The sequence below is a fragment of the Bos javanicus genome, chromosome 14 (genome assembly GCF_032452875.1).
Source record: "Bos javanicus breed banteng chromosome 14, ARS-OSU_banteng_1.0, whole genome shotgun sequence".
NCBI lineage: Eukaryota > Metazoa > Chordata > Mammalia > Artiodactyla > Bovidae > Bos > Bos javanicus.
Window position 1 is genome coordinate 37,090,406 of NC_083881.1, and position 23,601 is coordinate 37,114,006.

At 36.2% G+C, this 23,601-nt stretch overlaps 1 protein-coding gene across 18 annotated transcripts in view; it reads right to left on the bottom strand.

Moving 5' to 3' along the window:
• STAU2 (staufen double-stranded RNA binding protein 2) overlaps window positions 1-23,601 on the bottom strand; it is a 306,987-nt gene that overhangs the window by 154,952 nt on the left and 128,434 nt on the right. For all 18 annotated transcript variants that reach the window (XM_061439006.1, XM_061439002.1, XM_061439009.1 and 15 more), the window contains one exon: window positions 13,284-13,344. In XM_061439006.1, coding sequence (XP_061294990.1) covers window positions 13,284-13,344 — 61 coding nt within the window. The remainder of the gene's footprint in view (window positions 1-13,283; window positions 13,345-23,601) is intronic.

The following is a 23,601-nucleotide window of genomic DNA, read 5'->3' on the forward strand; positions in this document are numbered from 1 at the left end:
TTAAAATTTCTGCTCCACAAAAGGCATGATCAAGAGAATTAGAAGAGAAGTTACAGACTAGGAGAAAATACTTGCAAGAGATACATTTAATAAAAGTCTATTATCTAAAAATATTTTATGAGAGGCTCTTAAAACTGAAAAATAAGATATCAATCCATTTTAAAAATGAGCCAAAAACCTTGACACCTCACCAAAGAAGATACAAAGATGGCCAATAACCATATGAAAAGATGTTTCACATCATATGTCATCAGGGAAATGCAAACAAAAACAAACAGATATCACTACATAACTATTTGAATGGCTAAAATCTGAAACTCTGACATAACCACCAAGTGTTGGTCAGAACATGGAGTTAAAGGACTCTAACTCATTGCTGACAGGAATGCAAAATGGTACAGCCACTCTGGAAATTCATTTGATGGTTGCTCACAAAACTAAACATACTCTTACTAGCATATGTTTCCTGGTATTTAATCAAAAAAGTTAAAAACTTATGTCCACATAAAAATCTGCACACAGATGTTTATAACAGCTTTATTCATAATTGCCAAATCTTAGAAGCAAGCAAGATGTCTCTCAGTAGGTGAATAAACTGTGATACACTTTTCAGAGCTAAAAAGAAATGAGTTATCAGTCGTGAAAAGACACTGAGGACCCCTGAATGCGTATCACTATGGGAAACAAGTCAATATAGAAAGATTACAGGTCTGTGATCCCAACTACATGATATTCTGGAAAAGACGAAACTACGGAGACAGAACAGTGGCTGCCAGGGGTGATGCGAGGTTAGGAGAGCCACAAAGACAAAAGGGAAGATTTTGAGAACAGTCAAAATATTATGTATGATACTGTAATGACAGATATACATTAGTACACATTTGTCTAGACCTATAAAATGTTTAGTACCAAGAGTGAACCCTAAGGCTCACTATGAGCTTTGAGTGACCATGATATGCCAATGCAGGTTCATCATTTGTTTAAAAAAAGGTACCATCTGTTGAGCTATGTTGTTAATGAGAAAATTTATGCATATATGATGATGGAAGGTATATGAGACATCTCTATATCTCTTTCTCAATTCTTCTGTAAATCTAAAACTGCTCTAAAAAAACTAAAATGCTTTTAAGTAACAACAACAAAAAAATATTAGCACAGAATGTAACAATGTAACAGATGATACAGTTCAGTGGTAAACATACTTGAATGAAGCCCAGCTATCAGAGGTCAAGTTACAGATTGCCTCTTTACCTTGTTTCCTTCATCTGTAAAATGAATTATACTAAGGGAACTTGAAAATCTCTTTCAGCTCTAAAAGTTTATGAATCATCTTAACACAAACCAGAAAGCTTGGAATAAAACAATATGCTTGAATAACATCACCCCAAAAGCCTGTTGAGTGTTTTTAAAAATGGACTATTACTAAAGTTTTTAGGTCTTAAGAAAAGTCATATAAGGCAGATGGTGGTTTCACTGGTAAAACAAACACTGCACGTGCTTTCTCAGCCATTTAGTGTTTTTACATGATCCACCCAAATATCAAACTGGTATCTGAAACAATAGTTTGGACATCTTCCACATTATGAAACATCCTATAAAACATCCTTTCAAGAAAATGCGTATTTAATTTTAGTGGAATTTCTTTAAGAAAACATTATTCAATTTTCCCTTAATTATCAGCAAATGATATATCTAAGAAATAAATACGTTGTCAAGTAGCAAACGCAGATCTTAGAATCAGAAGACACGAGTTCAAGTTTTCACTATCTCTAACTAACTGAGTATCCTCAGGCAAGTTATAAAATCACCTGCAACCTCAATTTTCCTGTTTATAAAATATAAGAGCTGGATGTTCTCCGATCTTTTCAGTCTTAGGACTTCTGTTGTCTTTTTGTTCTATGAATACCACGATTCAAGGATCTGTCTTTCAGACAGACTGCATTTCTTTAGTAACAATAAATGATCTTTCTGTTTCTTCCACCAAAGACTGCCAATGTGAGATTCAGAACAGCTTGATATATGAACTCAGACATACACTGTTCTAACCCAAAGCAAAGCAGTCTACTAAGAATGAATGCATTATTTCTACTAGGTTGTTGAAATACCAATAATGATACCTATTATATGTAAGAGTCTGGCAACACCATGCTGAGAACTATAAGTCTAGATGATATCTAAGACCATTAATACAGTGGGAAGAAAAGTGAAACACTGCTTTTTTTTCATTTATACGAATATTAAACACTGACAATGTCAGGTACTATGCTATATTATTTTATTTTAAAATTATAAAAGCAATTGATTTTTTTGTTCAAATTACACTTTCCACTTTTTAAGTTTTCTTTCCTTTTCTTATGGGCAGAAGAGGAATAGTTAACCCTGTTTATCTTACAGACTGAGTAGCTTCTCAAAAAGCAGTTTCAACTTTTTTTTTTTTTAGCAGTTTCAACTTTTAAAAACTTCATTAAAATCAGCAATAATACCAAAACCAGTACACGCATGCATGCTCAGTCACTTCAGTTGTGTCGAACTCTTTGCCACTCTATGGACTGTAGCCCGCCAGGCTCCTCTGTCCATGGGATTTTCTGAGCAAAAATACTGGAGTGGGTTGCCATTTCCTACTCAGGGGAACTTCCTGACCTGGGGATCAAACCCAGGTCTCCTGCATCTCCTGCACTGCAGGCAGATTCTTTACCACTGAGCCACTGGAGAAGCCCCAAAATACTACAATGTAGTCTATAAATACCTTCTGAAGGAATGAATGAATGTTACACCCATTACACAAAGAGGTTTTAGGGAGACATCACCGCTGCCTTTCCAGACCCTAACTGCCTTCAACCATACAGTCCCCTGCCGCCTCTTTCAGTGCTCTTAATTGATAACGTGACTAGCCACACTCCTCTCATTTCCTATCAAGGGGATTTTTATCTTTTCAATTATTTATACTCCATGTAGTATGTGCAGAAAATAACATAGACCAAACATACCTTCATTCACATATGTTTTAAACAAAGTTTAAGTTTGCTGCTGCTAAGTTGCTCCAGTCGTGTCCGACTCTGTGCGACCCCAGAGACGGCAGCCCACCAGGCTCCCCTGTCCCTGGGACTCTCCAGGCAAGAACACTGGAGTGGGTTGCCATTTCCTTCTCCAATGCATGAAAGTGAAAAGTGAAAGTGAAGTCACTCAGTCGTGTCCGACTCTTCGTGACCCCATGGACTGCAGCCTACCAGGCTGTTCCGTCCATGGGATTTTCCAGGCAAGAGTAATGGAGTTAAGTTTACTCATATTAAAATAATGATTAAAACTGGTGCATAGATAAATGAGGGCTTTCCAGGAGGTTCAGTGGTAAAGAATCCGCCTGCCAATGCAGAAGATATGAGTTTGTCCCTGGGTTGGGAAGATCCTCTGGAGAAAGAAATGGCAACCCACTCCAGTATTCTTGGACTATGGGTTCTTGGACTCCAGTATTCAGGATATGCCTGGACTATCCCACAGGCAGAGGAGCCTGGCTGACTATATAGTTAATGGGGTCGCAAAGAGTCGGCCACAACTGAGAACATGCACATACACCATGGTCAAATGAACAGAAGACAACAGAAAGTGCAGAATAAAACCACATACACACAAGAATCTTAGTATACAACAGTCATGTCAATGCAACGGGGATGAAAGCTGAATCCATACTTTTAGCATAAATCCCAGAGGTATCAAAGATTTAAGGACAAAAAAGAGAAAAAAAAAAAAACTACAGAATTTCCAGAAGGCAATTAAAGAATTTTTTATAATCTCAGAATGGAGCAGGCATTATTAACTATGCTAAGATTACAAATGCTATAAAAGATCATAAAATAAAGGCCATTCAAATACATTAAAAAGAAAACCAAAATTTAAAAGAAAATTCCACCATAAATAAAGAGACCAAGAAAAATATTGGCAATTCATATCATAAAGGCACACACACATGCTCTTTTCAAGTAAGGGGGAAAAAAAGACCAACAAACTAATTTTAAAATGAGCAACAGATATAACCATATCACTGACATAAACTAGTTTAGAAACAAAAAAAAGTGTCGAAATGGCTCATAAATGTACAAAAGATATACTCAATCCTACTCTCAATGGGAGAAATGCAAAATAAAACTACGCTGAATAACATAGTTCAGCTATCAGATTGGCAAGTATCCAGAAGTTTGAGAGCACATGCTTACTGAAGCTGTGGGGAAACAGGAAATCCCATACACTGCTGGTAGGAATGTAAACAGGGAAATCTCTATTGAGCATAATCTGGCGATGTTTATCAAAATTATAAGTGCATGTATTCTTTGACTTACTATTTCCACTTGTGAGAATTTATCCAAAACACTAGCAAACATGTAAATGGATGTGGGTATGAGGTTTTATGCAACAGGATTATTTATGATATAAAAATACAGTGAAGTGAAAGTCACTCAATCGTGTACAACTCTTTGCGACCCAATGGACTATACAGTGGGCTTCCCTGGTAGCTCAGACAGTAAATCACTGCAGATGGTGATTGCAGCCATGAAATTAAAAGACGCTTACTCCCTGGAAGGAAAGTTATGACCAACCTAGACAGCATATTGAAAAGCAGAGACATTACTTTGCCAACAAAGGTCCTTCTAGTTAAGGCTATGGTTTTTCCAGTGGTCGTGTATGGATGTGAGAGTTGTACTATAAAGAAAGCTGAGCGCTGAAGAATTGATGCTTTTGAACTGTAGTGTTGGAGAAGACTCTTGAGAGTCCCTTGGACTGCAAGGAGATCCAACCAGTCCATCCTAAAGGAGATCAGTCCTGGATGTTCACTGGAAGGACTGACGTTGAAGCTAAAACTCCAATACTTTGGCCACCTGATGTGAAGAGCTGAATCATTTGAAAAGACCCTGCTGCTGGGAAAGATTGAGGACAGAAGGAGAAGGGGATGACAGAAGATGAGATGGTTGGATGGCATCACCAACTCAATGGACATGGGTTTGGGTGGACTCCGGGAGTTGGTGATGGACAGGGAGGCCTGGCGTGCTGCAGTTCATGGGGTCGCAGAGTCGGACACAACTGAGCGACTGAACTGAACTGAACTGAAAGCACCTCCCTGCAACGTGGCAGACTTGGGTTCGATCCCTGGGTTGGGAAAATCCCCTGGAGAAGGAAATGACAACCCACTCCAGTACTCTTGCCTGGAAAAATTCCATGAATGGAGGAGCCTAGTAGGCTACAGTCCATGGGATCGCAAAGAGTCAGACACGACTGAGCAATTTCCCTGGTCACTGGACTATATAGTCCATGGAATTCTCCATGCCAGAATACTGGAGTGTGTAACTGGTCCCTTCTCCAGGTGATCTTCCCAACCCAGGGATCGAACCTAAGTTGCTTGCTGGGCAGGCAGATTCTTTACCACTGAGATGCCTGGGAAGTAAACAATCCCAATGCCCGTCAGTTCAAAACTAGTTCAATAAGACTAAAGTCCTACATATAATCAATTTGGAAGGATCTTTGGGACATATCACTGAATGAAAAGAAAATTGTAGAAGAGTGTGTCTAGAAAACATATTAAATAAAGGTATGTATTATTTTATCCATATTTGAATTTGCTTCTATATGTATAAAAAGATTCTGGAGTAATATATAAGAAACTAATCCAAAGTTACTTGTTTGAGAGACAGGGTGGAAATTGCGCCAAAGAGGACAAAAGGGAGATTTCTGACCTTTTTTGCACTTAAAATTTTTATCCATTCAAAAGACTAAGTAACAATAGAAGAGTAAAATAAATAAGATTAATGATATAGTCTTAATTATTTTACTCTTACATAGTACAGCTTCCCTGGTGGCTCAGATGGTAAAGAATCCACCTGCAATGCAGGAGACCCAGGTTCAATCCCTGGGTTGGGAAGATCCCCTGGAGAAGGGAATGGGTACCCACTCTAGTATTCTTGCCTGGAGAATTCCATGGACAGAGGAGTCTGGCGGGCTACAGTCCATGGGGTTGCAAAGAGTAGCACACAACTGAGAGACTAACAATGATAGAATAGAATTTGAACTAAATTTGAACTAATCCAACTAAAACATCATCAAAATGAAGTCAAAGGTATAAAAGTGAGTTTAAAATGTTTCTATTTCTACTAGATATTTTGAAGGGCACTCCAGTTCTTCTTCTATAAAACAACCAGTGTTTCCTGTAAATCTGAATTTACACATACCCAGTTATACACAGATACCACTCCAAGGTGTGTTCCCAGAAACTCTTACACAAGTGTACCAGGAGACATGGTCAAAAATGTTTACAGTGATGCTGTTTATAATAACAGAATCTTGCAAATAACCTCAGTGGCTTAACAGGAGGATAAATCAATTACAGAATATGCGCACAGTGGCACAGTGGATGGAATAACCATATGTTAACCAAAGTCTTAAATCACAATTTGAAGTGGGAAAACAAAGTTCCAGAAAGTATACAACATAATGTCATTTTTTCCCTAAAGTTTAAAAAAGCAAACTAAACAAATACTGTTAAAGACACATACTTAACAAGTTGGGAGGACTATATGTAAGATCCAGAGCGAGCAGTGACCTCACGTGGGAAAAGGCAAGCCAGCCAAGAGACGTGAAAGAAGGTAACGACACTGGCAACATTGGGGGTCTCAAATGGAGTGGTAGGAATCTCAAGTGTTTATTATCATGTGTCATAACTTATTTGTGTTAAATTTACTATATAGCAAGCATTACCTATATTTTTTCTTTAAAAATAACACACAGTTTAACATCTCTTGGAAAATTACAATATATTATCTGGGAGTTTATAAACCTCCATCTTTCTAGACATGCTGATGAATGAGTACTTACTACTCTTATTTTCTCCTATGTTTATTGTAGAGTTTCTCTGATAACAGAGAAAATCAACACTGTAGTTCTTAATACCTCAACTTTCAGTCTGGGAGACTTTCATCTGTGTGTCACTGCTCTGCTCTTTTTCAGTTGGAAAAATCCTAGTTCCAAACACCTTTGATCCCCATAGGCCTCTGAGAATACAGAGCACATATTTCACATTTCCAAAACACATTTCAGAAACTGAAATTGCATTCAAACTTTAGAAAACTACTCATTTTCTCTTCTTAAAAAAAAAGTCATAAAAGGCTCAAGTGGAGAGCCTTAGGTATTCAGATAACTACCTCCCTAGCTATTTAGTATATATATCATTTGTTTAAATTCAAACAGATTGTGCAATTCAGGCCAAAGTTTGTACATCTGTGAGTGTTATAAATATACTTCAATTTTTTTTCTGATTATAAACCAGGGTATGTTTATTACAGAAAAAAATTCTCTTATATTTTTCCATATCTTTTAGTTAAGTTATAAGAAAAAGTGGGCCTAAGCTTTGTATTCTTACTTCTTCAGAAAGGCACAGCTAATTCACGATCCTCTAACAGCTGGTGAGTGCTTGTTGCTTCAATGGTTGGAATAATCATTTTTTAACTCTCGTCAATTATATGGATCAGAAATTATGGAACATTTACTTCTAAACTGGACTTTCCTGATTGCTGAACAATTTCATTATTTAATTTCTGTTCTTTTTAAATGGCTCCCTAAGTTCTTTGGGCATTTTTCTATTGCTGTTCAGCAGCTAGGTGTGTCCAGCTCTTTTGCGACTCTGTGGACTGCAGCCTGCCAGGTTCCTCTGTCCACGGGCTTTCCCAGGCAAGAATACCGGAGTGGGTTGCCACTCTCTCCTCCAGAGGATCTTCCTGACCCAGGGACTGAACCAGTGTCCCCTGCATTGAAGGCAGATTCTTTACTACTGAGCCACCAGTTTATCAATCTCTAAGTGTCCTTTGTGTATTTTTACCTGTGGCTATATAGGATGCAAGTTATGCCTTCTATCATTTGACTTTTTACCTTCTTATGTTGTTCCTTGAATTCATTTTTGGTTTTCATATATCTAAATCCATACCTTTCTTATGATTTCATTCTCTGCTCTTATGCTTAAGAACACTGTCATCCTGTAATCAAGGGATGCAGCCTTAAATTGTGCATATGGTTTCCTTTTTTCAAAAAACATGTATCTGAAATTGTTTTGCATGTAAAAATGTAAGTCAAGCAAGTTTTTTAAATCACGAAAATTTAAATTCATTCGATCTTTCTTGAGAATATTTCAGAAAAATATACTGTGTTAATCTGATTAAAGACTTTCCTTCCAGTTTCAGGTTATTTTTCCTTAAATAAATAGGCATTTGATTATTAACTCAACTGGTATGCCTTAAACAGATAAGTTTAACACTCTCTCATACCCCTGATCGAAATACCAATGAATTGAGACTTCCTTCGTGGTTAAGAATCTGCCTGCAAATACAGAAGACATGGGTTCTATTTCTGGTCCAGGAAGATCTCACAGGCCATGGGGCAACAAAGCCCGTGTGCCACAACTACTGAGCCTGTGCTCTAGAGCCCATGCTCCACAAACAAGATAAGCCACCGCAATGAGAAGCCTGCACACCACGACTAGAAAGCAGTCACCAACATTACTTACTGTGATGACCATTTCATGAGGCAAGTCAATCATTATGCTGTACACCTTAGAGTTATACAGTGTTATATGTCAATTATAACAATAAAACTGGAAGAAGAATAAAGAAATAAGATTGCCACAAGTAAGCTATACTCTTAGATTTCCAACACAGTATTTATGTTCAAGTAAATAATTAAGTTGAATCACTTGGCTTTATATTTAAATCGTTTTGGCTCCAAGTAATTTAACTGTCTCATTACAAAGAAGCTTCTATTATGGAAGGCCCCAAAGGGAACTGTATATTCTTGCCTGGAGAATCCCATGGACAGAGGAGCCTGGCAGGCACAGAAATGGACATGAGTGAAGTGTCTTAAGCATAACACAAAAGTGACAAAATTTTGGTAAGTCAACTTCAATACTGCAAAGGTTAATAAGAATTCTTTCCCATCCCAAAAGTATTTGTCTTGGGTCATCTCTAATGAACCTAGAAGAGTCAGCATATTTCACAGGGGCTAAATAAAACTTTTTAAAAGGTTAACGGAAAAATATTTATGTGAAAAATGCCTCCAAATAATGTTTTAGTGGGTGGATTCGGCACATACCAGTGAATACCTTTGAGCTGAGTCCAATTCTGAATTAAGCTGGAGTTTACCTTTAAGAAACAATGAACCTGCTTTTAAGTAAAATCCTGTATTAATAAGAAACATGGGATGTGAATTTAAAAAAAAGATTTTATCAACTGAACTGTATCTAAGTATTTTACAAAATTTTCCATGAGCCATCAGTAAGTCTTTAAAACACATGATCTTTTAAAAAACTTGCTAGTCATTCATCTGTAAAAATCTAGCTTTTTATGTGCATGCCAAGCATAAAATTGCCCCCATGCTAAATTTAACACAAACCTCACATTACAGAATTATGTGTTCTTACACTTTGACATGACTATGACAGTGATTCACAAGGTGAAAATACACTTAGAATGGTCTACGTTCTGCAACTCAGGACAATGAAGAAAGCCTGGGAAGGATGTAAAAATTAGGTCCATATTTTAAATCTGCAGCCAATCAAGCCAGGAACCCGGCTATGCAATCACAATCACTTGCAAAACCATTTAAACTATTTCTTAGCTGTACTTGTTAGCAGTTTCTTATGACTGTAATCTTTTAAAAAAAATATCTCCCACTTCAAATATTAAATGCACATGTACATTAACTTTTTTTTGTCTACCTACAGTTAGGCGCCGGAGAAGGCAATGGCACCCCACTCCAATACACTTGCCTGGAAAATCCCGTGGACGGAGGAGCCTGGTAGGCTGCAGTCCATGGGGTCGATAGAGTCAGACACGACTGAGCGACTTCACTTTCACTTTTCACTTTCATGCATTGGAGAAGGAAATGGCAACCCACTCCAGTGTTCTTGCCTGGAGAATCCCAAGGATGGGGGAGCCTGGTGGGCTGCCATCTATGGGGTCTCAGAGTCAGACACGACTGAAGTGACTTAGCAGCAGCAGCAGCAGCAGACAGTTGGGTGCTAACTGCAGCAGGCTAAAATTGTCTTCTTCACCCTTTACAATTCTGCATTCTCTTAATTTTTGTATACTATAGCTTCAAGTTAATTTCATAGTATTTATCCACATGAGTGGTTAAAATTTTGTTCCTTTTAACTACAATTTGTGAAGTAAAGTTTAGCCAAGAAAACAATGAAGAGAGTCACTTTATGACATTTTGTTGTTTACAAAGTAATGTTACCTTTTTAGATGTTATTCAAGGGTTATTAGTCCAGTTTAGAAAATCAAAGACACTTAACATTATAAACTGATATGTGTAACTCGTAACAGAGCACATTGAACAGCAAGATATAAACTGAGTTGCTCAAGGTCATACAATATGGCAGTGAGGCAGGCAGTGAGGCGGGCAGTGAGGCAGGCAGCTCAGGCAGTCTCAAACTCTTGTCTGCCCCTCACGTGCCATCCTGAGCAACCCCTGCTCTAACTTCTGCCTGCAAAACACTAAGACACATATTGTCCACAGGACAGGAAACACCTAGGGCAGAATTTCAAACTTAAGGAACTGATTAAGTAGAAGAGACTTTAACCTAAAAGCTATCATACTATGTGAATTTAAATTACTTTTTAGGTGATGGAGTCATCATAGTGATCTACTTTTTCTTGTATTTAAAGTAGCTAGAAGCTGGCTCCAGAGGACTCAGGGGTTCCACTACACAGAACCCAGGGGTTTCACTACACTTCTCTCAGGAGAAGAGAGACAGTTGACTGTCAGAGCTGGACTGCCCTCGCTGTCTGTGGTAACCTGGGCAGGGCCCACTCAGAGAACCTCTGTATCAGCTTTCTCACCTCCACAATATTGGGAAGGGGCCAGGGAGCATTCTTCTTTCAGATTTTGAACTACTGGAGACCAGAGAAAGTCCTAAAGTGCTAACATTTGGTTAAATTTTAAGGATGCTTCAAACAGCTTATCATTTCCAACATTATGTTTAAAGCAAATCTTTTAGACATTCTTATACATTTCTCATCAGTGAAACTCCCTGGCCTTTTTGTGATATTTCTTCCCCTAATTGCAAAGGAGCTCCAAATCCCTCAGAAAGTTAAAAAAAAAAAAAAAAATCAACAGACATAAAGATGAGGGTCAAAATACCACTGTTTAGTGATGGAGGCTTCAGGTCACCTATAATGTGCTTTCATGTTAAAACTACCAAATTAACAACTATCTGACTTCCATATTTAAATATGTAATGTTTATGTTCTCTGAAAAAAAATCTAATGTCAAAAGTAATCATTCAAATACAAACCATACATATTCTTTGGTCACGTGTACATGCAGAAAAATCTGAGAGATAAGAAGTTTAAGAATGACATTTTTGGCAAGCCTACACAAATTTATAGAATTTTTATTAAAAAAACAGGGGTGGGGGGGAAGAAGGCATGGAAGAAAACTAACATTCATTATGTATTTGCTAAGAAATAGCTCCTGTGCTAAGTACTTTACATAAAACTGAAATCAACTGAATGTTTCTCACATTCCTTGACCAAATAACTATATGCTGTGCTTAGTCACTCAGTCATGTCCAACTCTTTGCAACCCCATGGACTGTAGCCCGCTAGGCTCCTCTGTTCATGGGATTCTCCAGGCAAGAATACTGGAGTGGGTTGCCAAGCCCTCCTCCAGGGGATCTTCCCAACCCAGGGATCGAACCCAGGTCTCCCACACTGCAGGCAGATTCTTTACTGTCTAAGCCACCAGGGAAGCCCAAGTAAATTCAATCCTCTATATTCAAACAACAAAGGAACTAAAAACTCTCTGAGAATCCTGAACTGATTCCATTTTTCCTTCGGGCAATGTGCTGAGCCTATCACATTCAACATCCTTACATACACAGACAAAAGGCCCAGACTCATACTGAATTATTGAAATTATTCCCAGAAAATAATTCATGAATACCACTGCCTCACTGAAACAGTTTTTTCAAGAGGCTAGTTTTGATAATCCAAGAATTCAATTCTCATAAGCAGGCTCTGCTAAGAATTGTCACAAATTTCATTATACATCAAAAGATGAGCTACTAATATGAAAGAATATACTCTTCGTGACAACAATTTACATATTTAAGCTAGTTCTGCTTCTGAAGGTTATCAGGAAGAGAACTGGGGTTAGAGATGAGAGAGATCCAACTTTACTGGGGACTTCACTTTGTCAGGGTCTTCACTGGCTGGCTGTTTCATTTTATTGATTTACAGTTAAATGGTCACTTCAGTGAAAACAGATGCTTTTGGGGAGGCGGGGAGGAAGTTAAAAATGTCTACACTTTCAATGTGTAACAGCTTGATCATGTACCTTTGAAAACAGAAATACCTGAAGTGGATTTTTATTTTTATTCTTTTAAAATGTTTTTGAAGAGCGAATTGGCTTTATTCGATGATTCATGAATCAGGCAGCATACTATCTAGCAACCAGGAGGATGCTCCAAACACTGGGAATTATCTTAGGTGAGCAAAATTTGCCTGCCATCCTAAAATGTTTCTCTGTGACATGTAGATTATTTTGAGCTGAAAACAATCAAGGTCCCAAAGACTCAGGAAGACCCTTTCATCTTCCCATTAACTACTTAGAAGTATTTAGTTAGAGGATTCACTCCAGGAAGGGAGCTATCACCATAGCTCCCTTCTCCCACTTCAGAAATGAAGTGGATTTTTAGATGATGATATACTATTATTTGGAATAAAATTGTGAGCAATTTTATCCTTACATTTCTGATATTTCAATTAGTAACTTTAATAAAATACCAAAAATTCTAATGACTCAGCACAACCTAAAAAATGTGTACTACAGTGTTAAATGAGAACACACTACAAATTTTTGTCTATATTCTAATTATGTTAAAGTATCTGTGTGTGTACCTAAAAAAGTAGAACTGTGAATACAGTTAATGCTGGGTTACATTGGACTGGTAGATAACTGTTTCTCTTTCTTGATTCTTTTCTACTGTGATAATGTCACAATAAAAACAACTTTAAAAAAAACAACATCATCACTTTATGGATAAAATGGTTTTCTGTCTGCAATGACTTAACCATGTTAAAGATATAAGTTGCTGTGTCTTCTGTCAGTTGCAGGAAAGCAAACACCACAACTTCCTGCATCCTTCAAAACACTTAGCATAGCATCTCAGACCCAGTAAATTCCCAGTGAGGGACATGTCATGGAACCACTGACGAACACCAAGTGTAGCTAATATAAACGTAGAAACTTACTGTTATTTGTTGGTTCAGGAAACCCAGCCTTTGGACCACTCCATCCTTTGTTTTCCCCTGTCTGAAAAATTAAACCGATTGTTTAAATTCAGGAAAGAAATGTAAATTCAAAAAAAAAGTTAATCCTAATTAATAAAAAAAGGGTACAGGTTATTCTGTTCATCCTCTCCACTGCTGACCCCAGGACCACGGACACAAGAATTACTAACAAGAACTATAACATCTATCCCTTTTCTACATTCATATCTGTTTCTTATGCCTCCTGATTTTATCTATTTAAATTTATAATTTACATCATCAAGAAAGCCCTGTATTTAGCATAATATTTAGTATATATATTATGTATAACATGGGCACTATCAAGGTGGTGAAGAAGTAAATAATTTGTTTTCAAACAGTAAACAATAATCATCGCAAGTGCTAAAGTAACTAAAAGAGATTTTTTATCACTTCTGAAGTTAAATTAATGATAGAAATATTATTATGTCTGTTCTGGAAACACCATGATAAGGGTCACTGAATACTGCTAATGACAGGTACAAAAAACTGAAAACTAAACCCTAACTCGAAGCAAAATCTGGAATATCCTGGCTTTTCCAGATGTTTTGGTCAACATTTAGTGTAAAATACACTCTGAGGAGGGAGGAGGGTTCAGGATGGGGAACACGTGTATACCTGTGGCGGATTCATTTCGATATCTGGCAAAACTAATACAATATTGTAAAGTTTAAAAATAAAATTTAAAAAAATTAAAAAATTTAATTAAAAATTTTAATTAAAAAAAAAATACACTCTGAGCTCAGACTCTAAAGTAGTATTTTAATCAAATTATAAGTGACATTAACTGGTTATGTTCTCTTTTTGTGGAGCTGGTATTATTGATATAAAGTACTTCGGGGTGGGAGAGACATACTTATTTTTATAATCGGTATTTTATATTATGCTGCTGCTGCTGCTAAGTCACTTCAGTCGTGTCCGACTCTGTGACCCCATAGACGGCAGCCCACCAGGCTCTGCCGTCCCTGGGATTCTCCAGGCAAGAACAGTGGAGTGGGTTGCCATTTCCTTCTCCAATGCATGAAAGTGAAGTCGCTCAGTCGTGTCCGACTCTTAGCGACCCCATGGACTGCGGCCCACCAGGCTTCCCGTCCGTGGGATTTTCCAGGCAGGAGTACTGGTGTGGGGTGCCATTGCCTTCTCCAAACACAAACTACATTTCTAGCAAATAGCTTGCAACTGTGAAAGGGTGGAAGAGAAGGTAACGTGTGTAAATGCAGATACACATGGATGGGAAGGCCTGACGAGACTCCCACACACATGTTCTCTGTGAAGCACAAGACAGGATCATAGAGAGAGGGGGGCGCTGCGGGAGGGAGGGAGGTTATAAATCTAAGGAAAGTGTACACAGTAAGCAAAAAGTCTAGGAAAGAAAGAGCTCAACGATTAGAAGAATACAGATCCTCAGGCATTTGAGGGCTCAGTTGAAGTTGGTAATAATATATTTAGCACTTCATTCCTCCTTTTCTCTCCTTCCACTAATAACCAAAGTTATTTAAATATTGTTTTATTCCCTAAGCCTGATTTTTCATCAACTGAATCCCAAGCCTGCTGCTCTCTGATTTCTATCTCAACACTCTAATGAAACTGCTTTTCTAAGGTTTTTGCTTTAACATGACAGAGTAAACATTAAGAGTAATCTCTTCTCTCTCCCCAAACAACTCTAAATTGATAATCCAATAATCCATAAACTCTCTCTCCTTCCCTCTGCCCCTAGCCTCCCCTGAATATGAAAGGAATCAAGAGAAGAGAAAAGTCAAAATTTGTAACATGGAGAGTAGATTAATTATAACTAACTTAGCAGGTGTGGGCCGGCTGAAACCTCACCTGCAGAGCTAGAAGCTAACAAAGAGCTTACAAAGAGTAAACAGATTTGTGCTTCAGGACCCCAGAAAGCCTCAGGAATCAGAAGCACACCTGGTACTTCTAAAGATGAATCCTGGAAGAGTATGAAAATAGGAAGATTGTTTGGAAGTCTTTCAAATGTTATGAAACTTTCAGGTCACTTCTGTGACCCCAAGGAGACAAATTTCCTAAAATGTTGCCTCTTCAGAAAGGACTAAAACAAAGAGACTCTGGACACCAGGTACAGCTGAGGATGGGATGGATCTATACACCACACTGAAAAGAGAGATGGATTCCAAAGTTACATCCTGGAAGATAAGATCCCCAGCTCCCTTTATCACTGGGCCTCTAAAGACAATAATCAGTCTCCCAATCCACAAGGAATGGTGAGCATAACACAGGGAACAGAATAAAACCTCAAAAGTCATTAAAATAAAAAAAGCTCTCAGAGAGACATAAGTATTATACCCATTAAACAAGAACAAGAGGTTATAAAAGGAATATTCTGAGAATGAAGAATAGCTCTGGGAAATAAAAAATACAGTATCCAAAGGAAAATATTTCAGAGAAGGACTGGAAGACAAAACTGAAAAAATCTCCAGTAAACAGAACAAAAAGAGAAACAGAAAAGAAACAAAGGAAGAAAGAAAGAAGCAAAAAATCATTCCTTAGACTAACAGGTATCCTAGAAAGAACCAACAGCAAAAATGGAAGGAAAGAAATCATCAGAGAAAAAATATAAGTTTCTTCACTTTTAAAGTACACGAATTTTCGGATTAAAACCCAAACACCCAAAAACAATTTATCAAAGAATACACAAATCCAGTCAGTCGCTCAAGAAATTTCAGAACTTCCGAGAAAAGATGTGAGAAAAGCATCACGAGGGAGAGGAAATGTAAAAGTTTCATAAATTGGCTAAAGAATCTGAAGACTTTGGAATTTCAACAGTAATGCTGAGAGGTAGAAAACATTGGTACAATGCCTTCAAAACTGTGGAAAAAATATTTCCTATTTAGAATTATCTCTCAGAAAAACTACCAATTAAGTGCGGGGGAAATAGAAAGATATATCAGAACTACAAGGTCTCAAAAAACTATATTACTCATGCATTCTCTATCAGGAAACGATGAAAATGTGTACTCCATCAACACAAGAAAATAAATTAAGAACAAGGAAACTGTCCAGAAAGCAGGCAACTCAACAAGAGAGAGGCAAAAGGAATTAACAGGGAAATCGTGAAGAGAAGAACCAAAACACTGGGTCTTCAGCAGATCTATCAAACAAATAATCCAACACAAAAGAGGAAGATAAAGAACTCCAAAAAAGAAAAAACAAAGAAACTAAACAGTACATGAAGCGTTAACTTGGCAGAGGGTAACAGGGATAAGTTAGAGAGACACAGAAAACTATACATGTTGAGTAAGAAAACTAACTCTTTGGTTTTCAAAGCAGGAACCCAGATAACATCTAAAAAGAAAAAAAATCAAGAAACTGCAGTGTAAGTTATTAACAGTACAAAATAACAGAACAGCTAAAACTGGTAGTAAGTGGTTGCCTCTATAAAAAAGGTAACAGAAATGGGCAGTCCCAGGGCAGGACAGCATGGTTTATTATAAATCTTGAGTCTTTATATCATTAATCTTGACTAAGTCTTGATTTGTTATACATATATGAGTATTACTTTGAACAATATATAATAATCAAATATAACAAAGAATGAAGCACATGCCAGTTACATCTTGATGCGGAACAAGCTCTAAGTTGTAACCGAAACCCCATGTAATTGAAAAAAAAAAAAACAAGATGCAAGAACAGTGTATTTTTTAAAAAGTAAAGAGTGTTCAGCTCTTCCTTAGAATGTAGAAATATAACAATGACTCAGACAATGTAAGAAATCATAACTTTTCTCAAACCCATCAGAGATCTGAGATTGTAAAGCAAACAGATGACATGAATTCTAGAGAGTGACAAAGCTCTCTGAGGCGAGGTTCAGCTCACAAAATATTTCAACACTGGCAAAGAAAAAAGAGATGAATATCAAAAATATTGGTAAGAAGAAAGCAGATGAAATGTTAATGAATTCTAAAAGACTGTGTGAGGGTCAGCACAGCAGTTTAGAAAAATTAGGAACTCCAGAGAGTTCTTTTCTATGGGCTTCCTTTGGGAAGTCAGGACAACTGGAGATACAGCAGAGAACCAAAGAGCCTCACTCAGTGGTGCAGGTGTGAAGCAGAGAGAACAGCTCAGAAATCTGCACACTCCTCTGGAGAAGGAAATGGCAACCCATTCCAGTACTCTTGCTTGGAAAATCCCATGGATGGAGAAGTGGTGTAGGCTACAGTCCATGGGGTTGTAAAGAGTCAGATACGACTGAGCGACTTCACTCACTAGACTCTTCTTTTACACAAAGCAAACAGCACAAGCTACAAGAGAAAAGGAAGAAACAAATCCTGTCTGCCTCTGAGATAAGGCAAGAAATTTTGTTGCTCCAAAAGCTCAGGCAAGGACTCACTGTTTCTGCAAAAAGACTAGAAGCAAAAGTTACCTGCTCCTAGGAAAAAAAGAAGGAGGTGAAAACCTTGAGAGCAAATCCCTGCACCAATATTAAGCAGATTTCTGAAAATGCTGGGGAAGGGGCTGGAAAACTCCACTGCACCTAAGACAACCTCCAGTTCAAAAGTAAAATTTGGCTATCATGGAGACGGAGGTAGAAACATTAGGGAAAAACCCACTTCTGAGACTCAGGCACACAGAGTTTGAGAATGAAGCTGTACAAGAAAATCAAGAGCTATGCTTCTATACCCAACACAATCCTACAACCAAATAATAAACAACAGCAATTGACTATGGAGCATAGAGCTATCCCTCACCTCATGGCATAGCAAAGAGAGGACTGATAAAACCAGAGGATGGAGCAGAAATATTGAGGAAAATCTTCCCCAAACCTCACCCCACACAAAACAAAGACACTGGCAAACCAAAGCTAAAGGAACCTGAAGTTAATAGTGACTGTGGAAACTAAACACCCAAAATGAGCTTAATTACCAACTGGATTGATGTCACCCTCCATGTTAACAGTCTGACAGAAAGGGAGACATGCCTGTTTCTTAACATAAGTACTACTTAACTCTGCCTTTACTGTTTCACAATACACAATGTCCAGTGTTCATTCAAACATTATAAGACACCCAAAATTGCAAAAATAAATATGTCAAATGATAAAGAAGTCAATAAAAGGGAGGCTCAAGGGTGGTGGTGGGGGGGAGATATACGTATACTTATAGCTGATTTATGTTGTTATATAGCATAAACAAATACAACATTGTAAAGCAATTATCCTCGAATTAAAAATAAATAAATGAAAATTAAAAAGAAAACAAGTCAACAAAACAGAGCCCAGAGATGACCCAAGAGCTAGAACTCTAAGAAATAAGTTTTATAATATCTATGATTAACAGGATAAAAGATCTAATGAAAAAGGCAGACAACATGCATGAATATTTGGAGAATTTCATTAGAAAAACAGAAACCTTATAAGAAAAGCATATGGAAATCCTAGGGGGAAAATACCACAGATGAAAATTAATATTGATAACATTATTAACAGATGGACACACCTGAAGAAATAAGTCAGTAATATTACAGATAAATTAATAGAAATTACTCAAACTGAGACACACAAAAAAAACCGCAGTGAAAAATAAAAAGGAACAGAAAATCCTGGATCCATAAGACAATACTAATGGTCTAATTCTTCTAATTTTTCTAAACTGCTGTGCTGACCCTCACACAGTCTTTTAGAATTCATTAACATTTCATTTTCCCCAGCATTTTCAGTTATATATAACTGTAAACTCTCAAGGAGAGAGAAAACAAGGAAGAAGAAATATCTGAAAAGAAAGATAACAGCTGAGAATTTGACAAAAATTAAAAAAAACAACAAATCACAGATCCAATATATTCATATTCATTAAGCAGAAAAAAATACAAAAAGGAGAAGAAAGGAAGGAGGAAGAGGATGAAAATGAAGAGACAGGGAAAAAAGAAAAGGAAGGAGGAGAGGGAAGAAGAGGAGAAAGAAAGGAAAGAATCAAATTTAGATACATCACAGTTAAACTGCTAAGAACTAATAAAAAAAGGACATTTCTGAAGGCCTTTAGAGGGAGGAACAAAGCATGTCAAGATGAAAAAGAAGATAATCACAGCAGACTTCATACAAGACTATGCAAGTCATAAGACAATTGAATGAGATCTCTGAAAGTGCTGAAAGAAACAGAAAAACTCAGAATCCTATACCCACACAAAAGTAACTTCTAAAATGAATACAAAATAAATTTCTCATCAAACAAAAGTTGACAGAAATCACTGCCAGCAGACCTGCTAATACAAGTAGTATTAAAGGAAGTTCTACAAACAGGAGTATAATACCAGAAAGAAATCTGGATCTAAACAAATGAACAGTATTGAAAATGGTAAAAATGAGGGTAAATGTATTTTCTGTGATTCTAACCACATAGAAAGAAAATTAACTATATAAAGCAAAATTTGTAACAATGAATTATGGGTTTTATACATATAAAGGTAAGTAAAATGCACGACTACATGAGAGGTCAAAGAGAAAAAAGTGAACAAAGAATAAATGGAATAAATAGAAAACAATTAGAAAAATGAAACGTTTAAATCCAACCATACCAAAAGCTACAATAAGTACAAATGGTCTGATCACTCCCAACTAAAGGCAGAGATTGTCAAAGGGTATTTTTAAAAGCAAGACTCAATTATATGCTTTCTAAAAGAAATCAATTTAAACATAAAGACACTGATAGGCTAAAAATAAAATGGTGGGGGGAAAATACCCCATGCAAACACTAATAAAAATAAAACTGAAGTGACTATTAATATCAAAAAGAATTTAGAACAAGGAATATTACCAGGGATGGAAAGAAAATCACATAATAATAAAGTTGTAAAGTCATCAAAAAGATAATACAATCCTAAATGTATATGTATATAACAACATAGCTTCAAAGTATATAAAACAAAACCAATAAAATTTAAAGTAGTCAAATTCAAATTTATAGTTGGTGACATTAGCACTTGATAAAAGAAGTAAACAAAATCAGAAGAAATATAGGACTTGAATGAAGAAACCAAAGGGAAATTAGAACATATTTTGATGAAATGAAGTAAAAACTCAACTTCTCAAAATTTGTGGGCCAGGGCTAAACCAGTACTTAAAGAGAAATATATATCACTAAATTCTCAGATCCACAACCTAAGCTTCTGGCTTACAAAATTAGAAAAAGAACAGAAAATTAAACCCAAAGCAAATAAAGGAAGGATAAAATAAAGAACAGAAATCAATAAAACTGAAAACAGAATAACAGGGAAAAAAATCAATGAAATCACAATCTTGTTGTTTGAATATGATAAAAACAATTGACAGACCCCTAGCTAGATTCATCAGGATATAAAAAGAGAAGAAACAATTATCAATATCAGAAATGAGAGAGAAAATATCATTATAGATGCTATATCCACTAAAAGAATAACAAAGGAATCCTATGAACAATTTTATACCATTAAATTCAGCTCAGAGGAAATGGACAGACTCCTTGAAAGATTCAAACTGCCAAAGCTCGCTCAACAGTAGGAAATCTGAGTAGTCTTATATCTATTTTTACATCAATTTATACTTAAAACCTTCTTACAAAAAAAATTATAAACCCAGATGGCTCCACCAGTAAATTTTACTCAACGATTAATGAAGGAAGAATACCAAACTCTCTGAGATGATGAAAGAAAAGAAGATACTTCCAAACTTACTATATGAGTCTAGCACTACCCTGATAATGATACTAAAACCAGTATTTCTACTTCAGATGATGAAAACTTTCTGGAAGTGGATAGTTGAGATAGTTGTAAAACACTGTAAATGTACTTAATGCCACTGAATTGTACACCTAAAAATGGTTAAAATGGTAATTTTTTGCTGTGTATGTATATACAGGTATTTCACACTTTTCAAAAGTTTATGTCACTTTGCTTTTATGAAAGGCATGCACTAATACCTGTTTTTGCTAACTAAAAGAAATCCAAAGAGGATTTTCACTTTTATGGAAAAACAAAAAATAGCATTCAGTGTTTTACTTCCCAGCTAGCCATTACTGAGGCAGCACACACCAGGAGCAGGGAGAGTGGCAACTATACTCAGTATCTCAGCATCCAGTCACCACAGCTTTGAACCGTGTGTGAGAATCTGTGTTCTGTCTGGATTTATTTTGTCCATTCATTAGCAAGATGAGTCCTAAGGTAATTGCTTCTTTCTATCAGGCCATTTTGGCTTACAAAAGGTTTCACAGGAATTGCTTTACTTTCAGATAGTGGGGGAAACCTGTATCACATAAATTTTAAAAATCCATCAATTAAAAAAAAATTCACCATATCCACAAACTAAACAGAAAAATCATGCAAGTATCAACAGATGCGGAGAAAACATTCAGCAAAATTCAACATTCACTGATAGTTACGGTGGGGAGACTTTTCAACAAAGCAGGAACACTAGGAACTATCAAGCTGATGTAGAGCATGTATAAAAAGCCTACAAGCATCATGTATATAATAGCAAACACTGAACAATTTCCTTGTAAGATCAGGAACAAAGTCAAGATACCTGTTTTTCTGTTTCAACAATCAACTTTCTATTCAACACTGAATGGGATGTTTCACTCAAGGCAATAAAGCAAGACAAGTAAATAAAAGCATACAAATTAGCAAGAAAAAAATAAACTGTCTTTATTAACAGATAACACAATCATCAATGCAGAAAATTGCAAAAAATCTACAAAATAAGCTACTTTAACAGATAAGTCAGTTCAGCAAGGTCATAGGATGCAAAGTCAATATATAAAAACAACTGTATTTCTATATGCTAGAAAAGAAGAATTAGAAACTGAAATTAAAAACCAATGCCATTACCAATAGCACCCACAAACATGAAACATTTAGGGATAAACATAAAAAATGTGGAAGATATTTCTATAAAAAAGTACAAACACTGTTGGGATATATTTCAAAAAACCTAAATAAACAAATCAAGATCTTGTTCAAAGGTTGGAAGACTCAATATTTTTAAGATATATTAATAAATGCAAACATGATCTATGTAATATTCAATATAATCCCAAAGAAAAATTCCAACTGGATATTTTTTTGGTAGAAATTGATTTAAAAGTTTATTATGAAAATATAAAGATTAGCCAAAACCATTTTTTAAAAGTAGAACAAAGATGAAGTTCTTTATCTGATCTCAAACCTTATCCAAAAAAGGCACACTCTATATACAGTTGTACAGTTGAAGAATAGACATACAGATTAACAAACAGAAAATCTAGAAACAGATCCACACATAAGTGGTCAACTCATTTTCAACAAAGGTCTAACGAACTCAACGGAAAAAGCATTAATCTTTTAAACAAGTGGTGTTTGGACAACTGGACAACATATGTAAAAAAAGAAGAAGAGAAGACAGAAGGTGAGAGACAAGAATCCTTTATCGGACAAGGCATCTAAAATATATAAAGAGCTTTTATAACTCAATGATAAGAAAGTAAACCATCCAATTTTTTAAAAGACAAAAATTCTGAACAGATACTTCAAAGAGACATGAGTGGTAAATAATATATGATGAACTAGTCAGCATTATTAACTAGGGAAAATGGAAATGAAATCCAATAAAACAACATTAAACACCTAATACCATCATCAAAACTATAAAAACTGACAATACCAAGAGCTAGAGAAGATGTGGAGTAAGCAGAAATCTCAAACATTGCTTGTGGAAATGAAAATGGTACAACATCTCTGGAAAACATCTTCAGTTTCTAATAAAGTGGCATGTGCACTATTATATGAATATGTACCTAACAGGCTATATTAGAGAATATATACAGTCAAGATTTGTACATGAATGTTCATAACCACTTTATTTACAATAGCCTCAAACTGAAAACCTAAATGTTGGTAAAGAATAAAACAATAACAAACAGAAAAGATACATGATAACAAATGATAAACATGATAAATGCAACAACATGGATCAATCTCAACAATAAGGGTTGACACAAACGGCTACACAATATACCATTCAATTTATTCAACATTCTGGAAAAGGCAAAACTGTAGAGACAGAAATCAGATCAGTGTTTGTCAGGAGCTGAGGAAAAGGAAAGACATTTACTATAAAATGGCATTAAGAAACTGGGGTAACAGTAATGTTATAAATCTTAATTGTGATGTGGTCATATACACACACTTGTCAAAATTCTTTAAGCTGCAATTCACTAAATCTTAATGTTTTTAAAGTGGAGATATATTCGTGCATACATACAGAATATCTTTGTGAGGACATTTATCT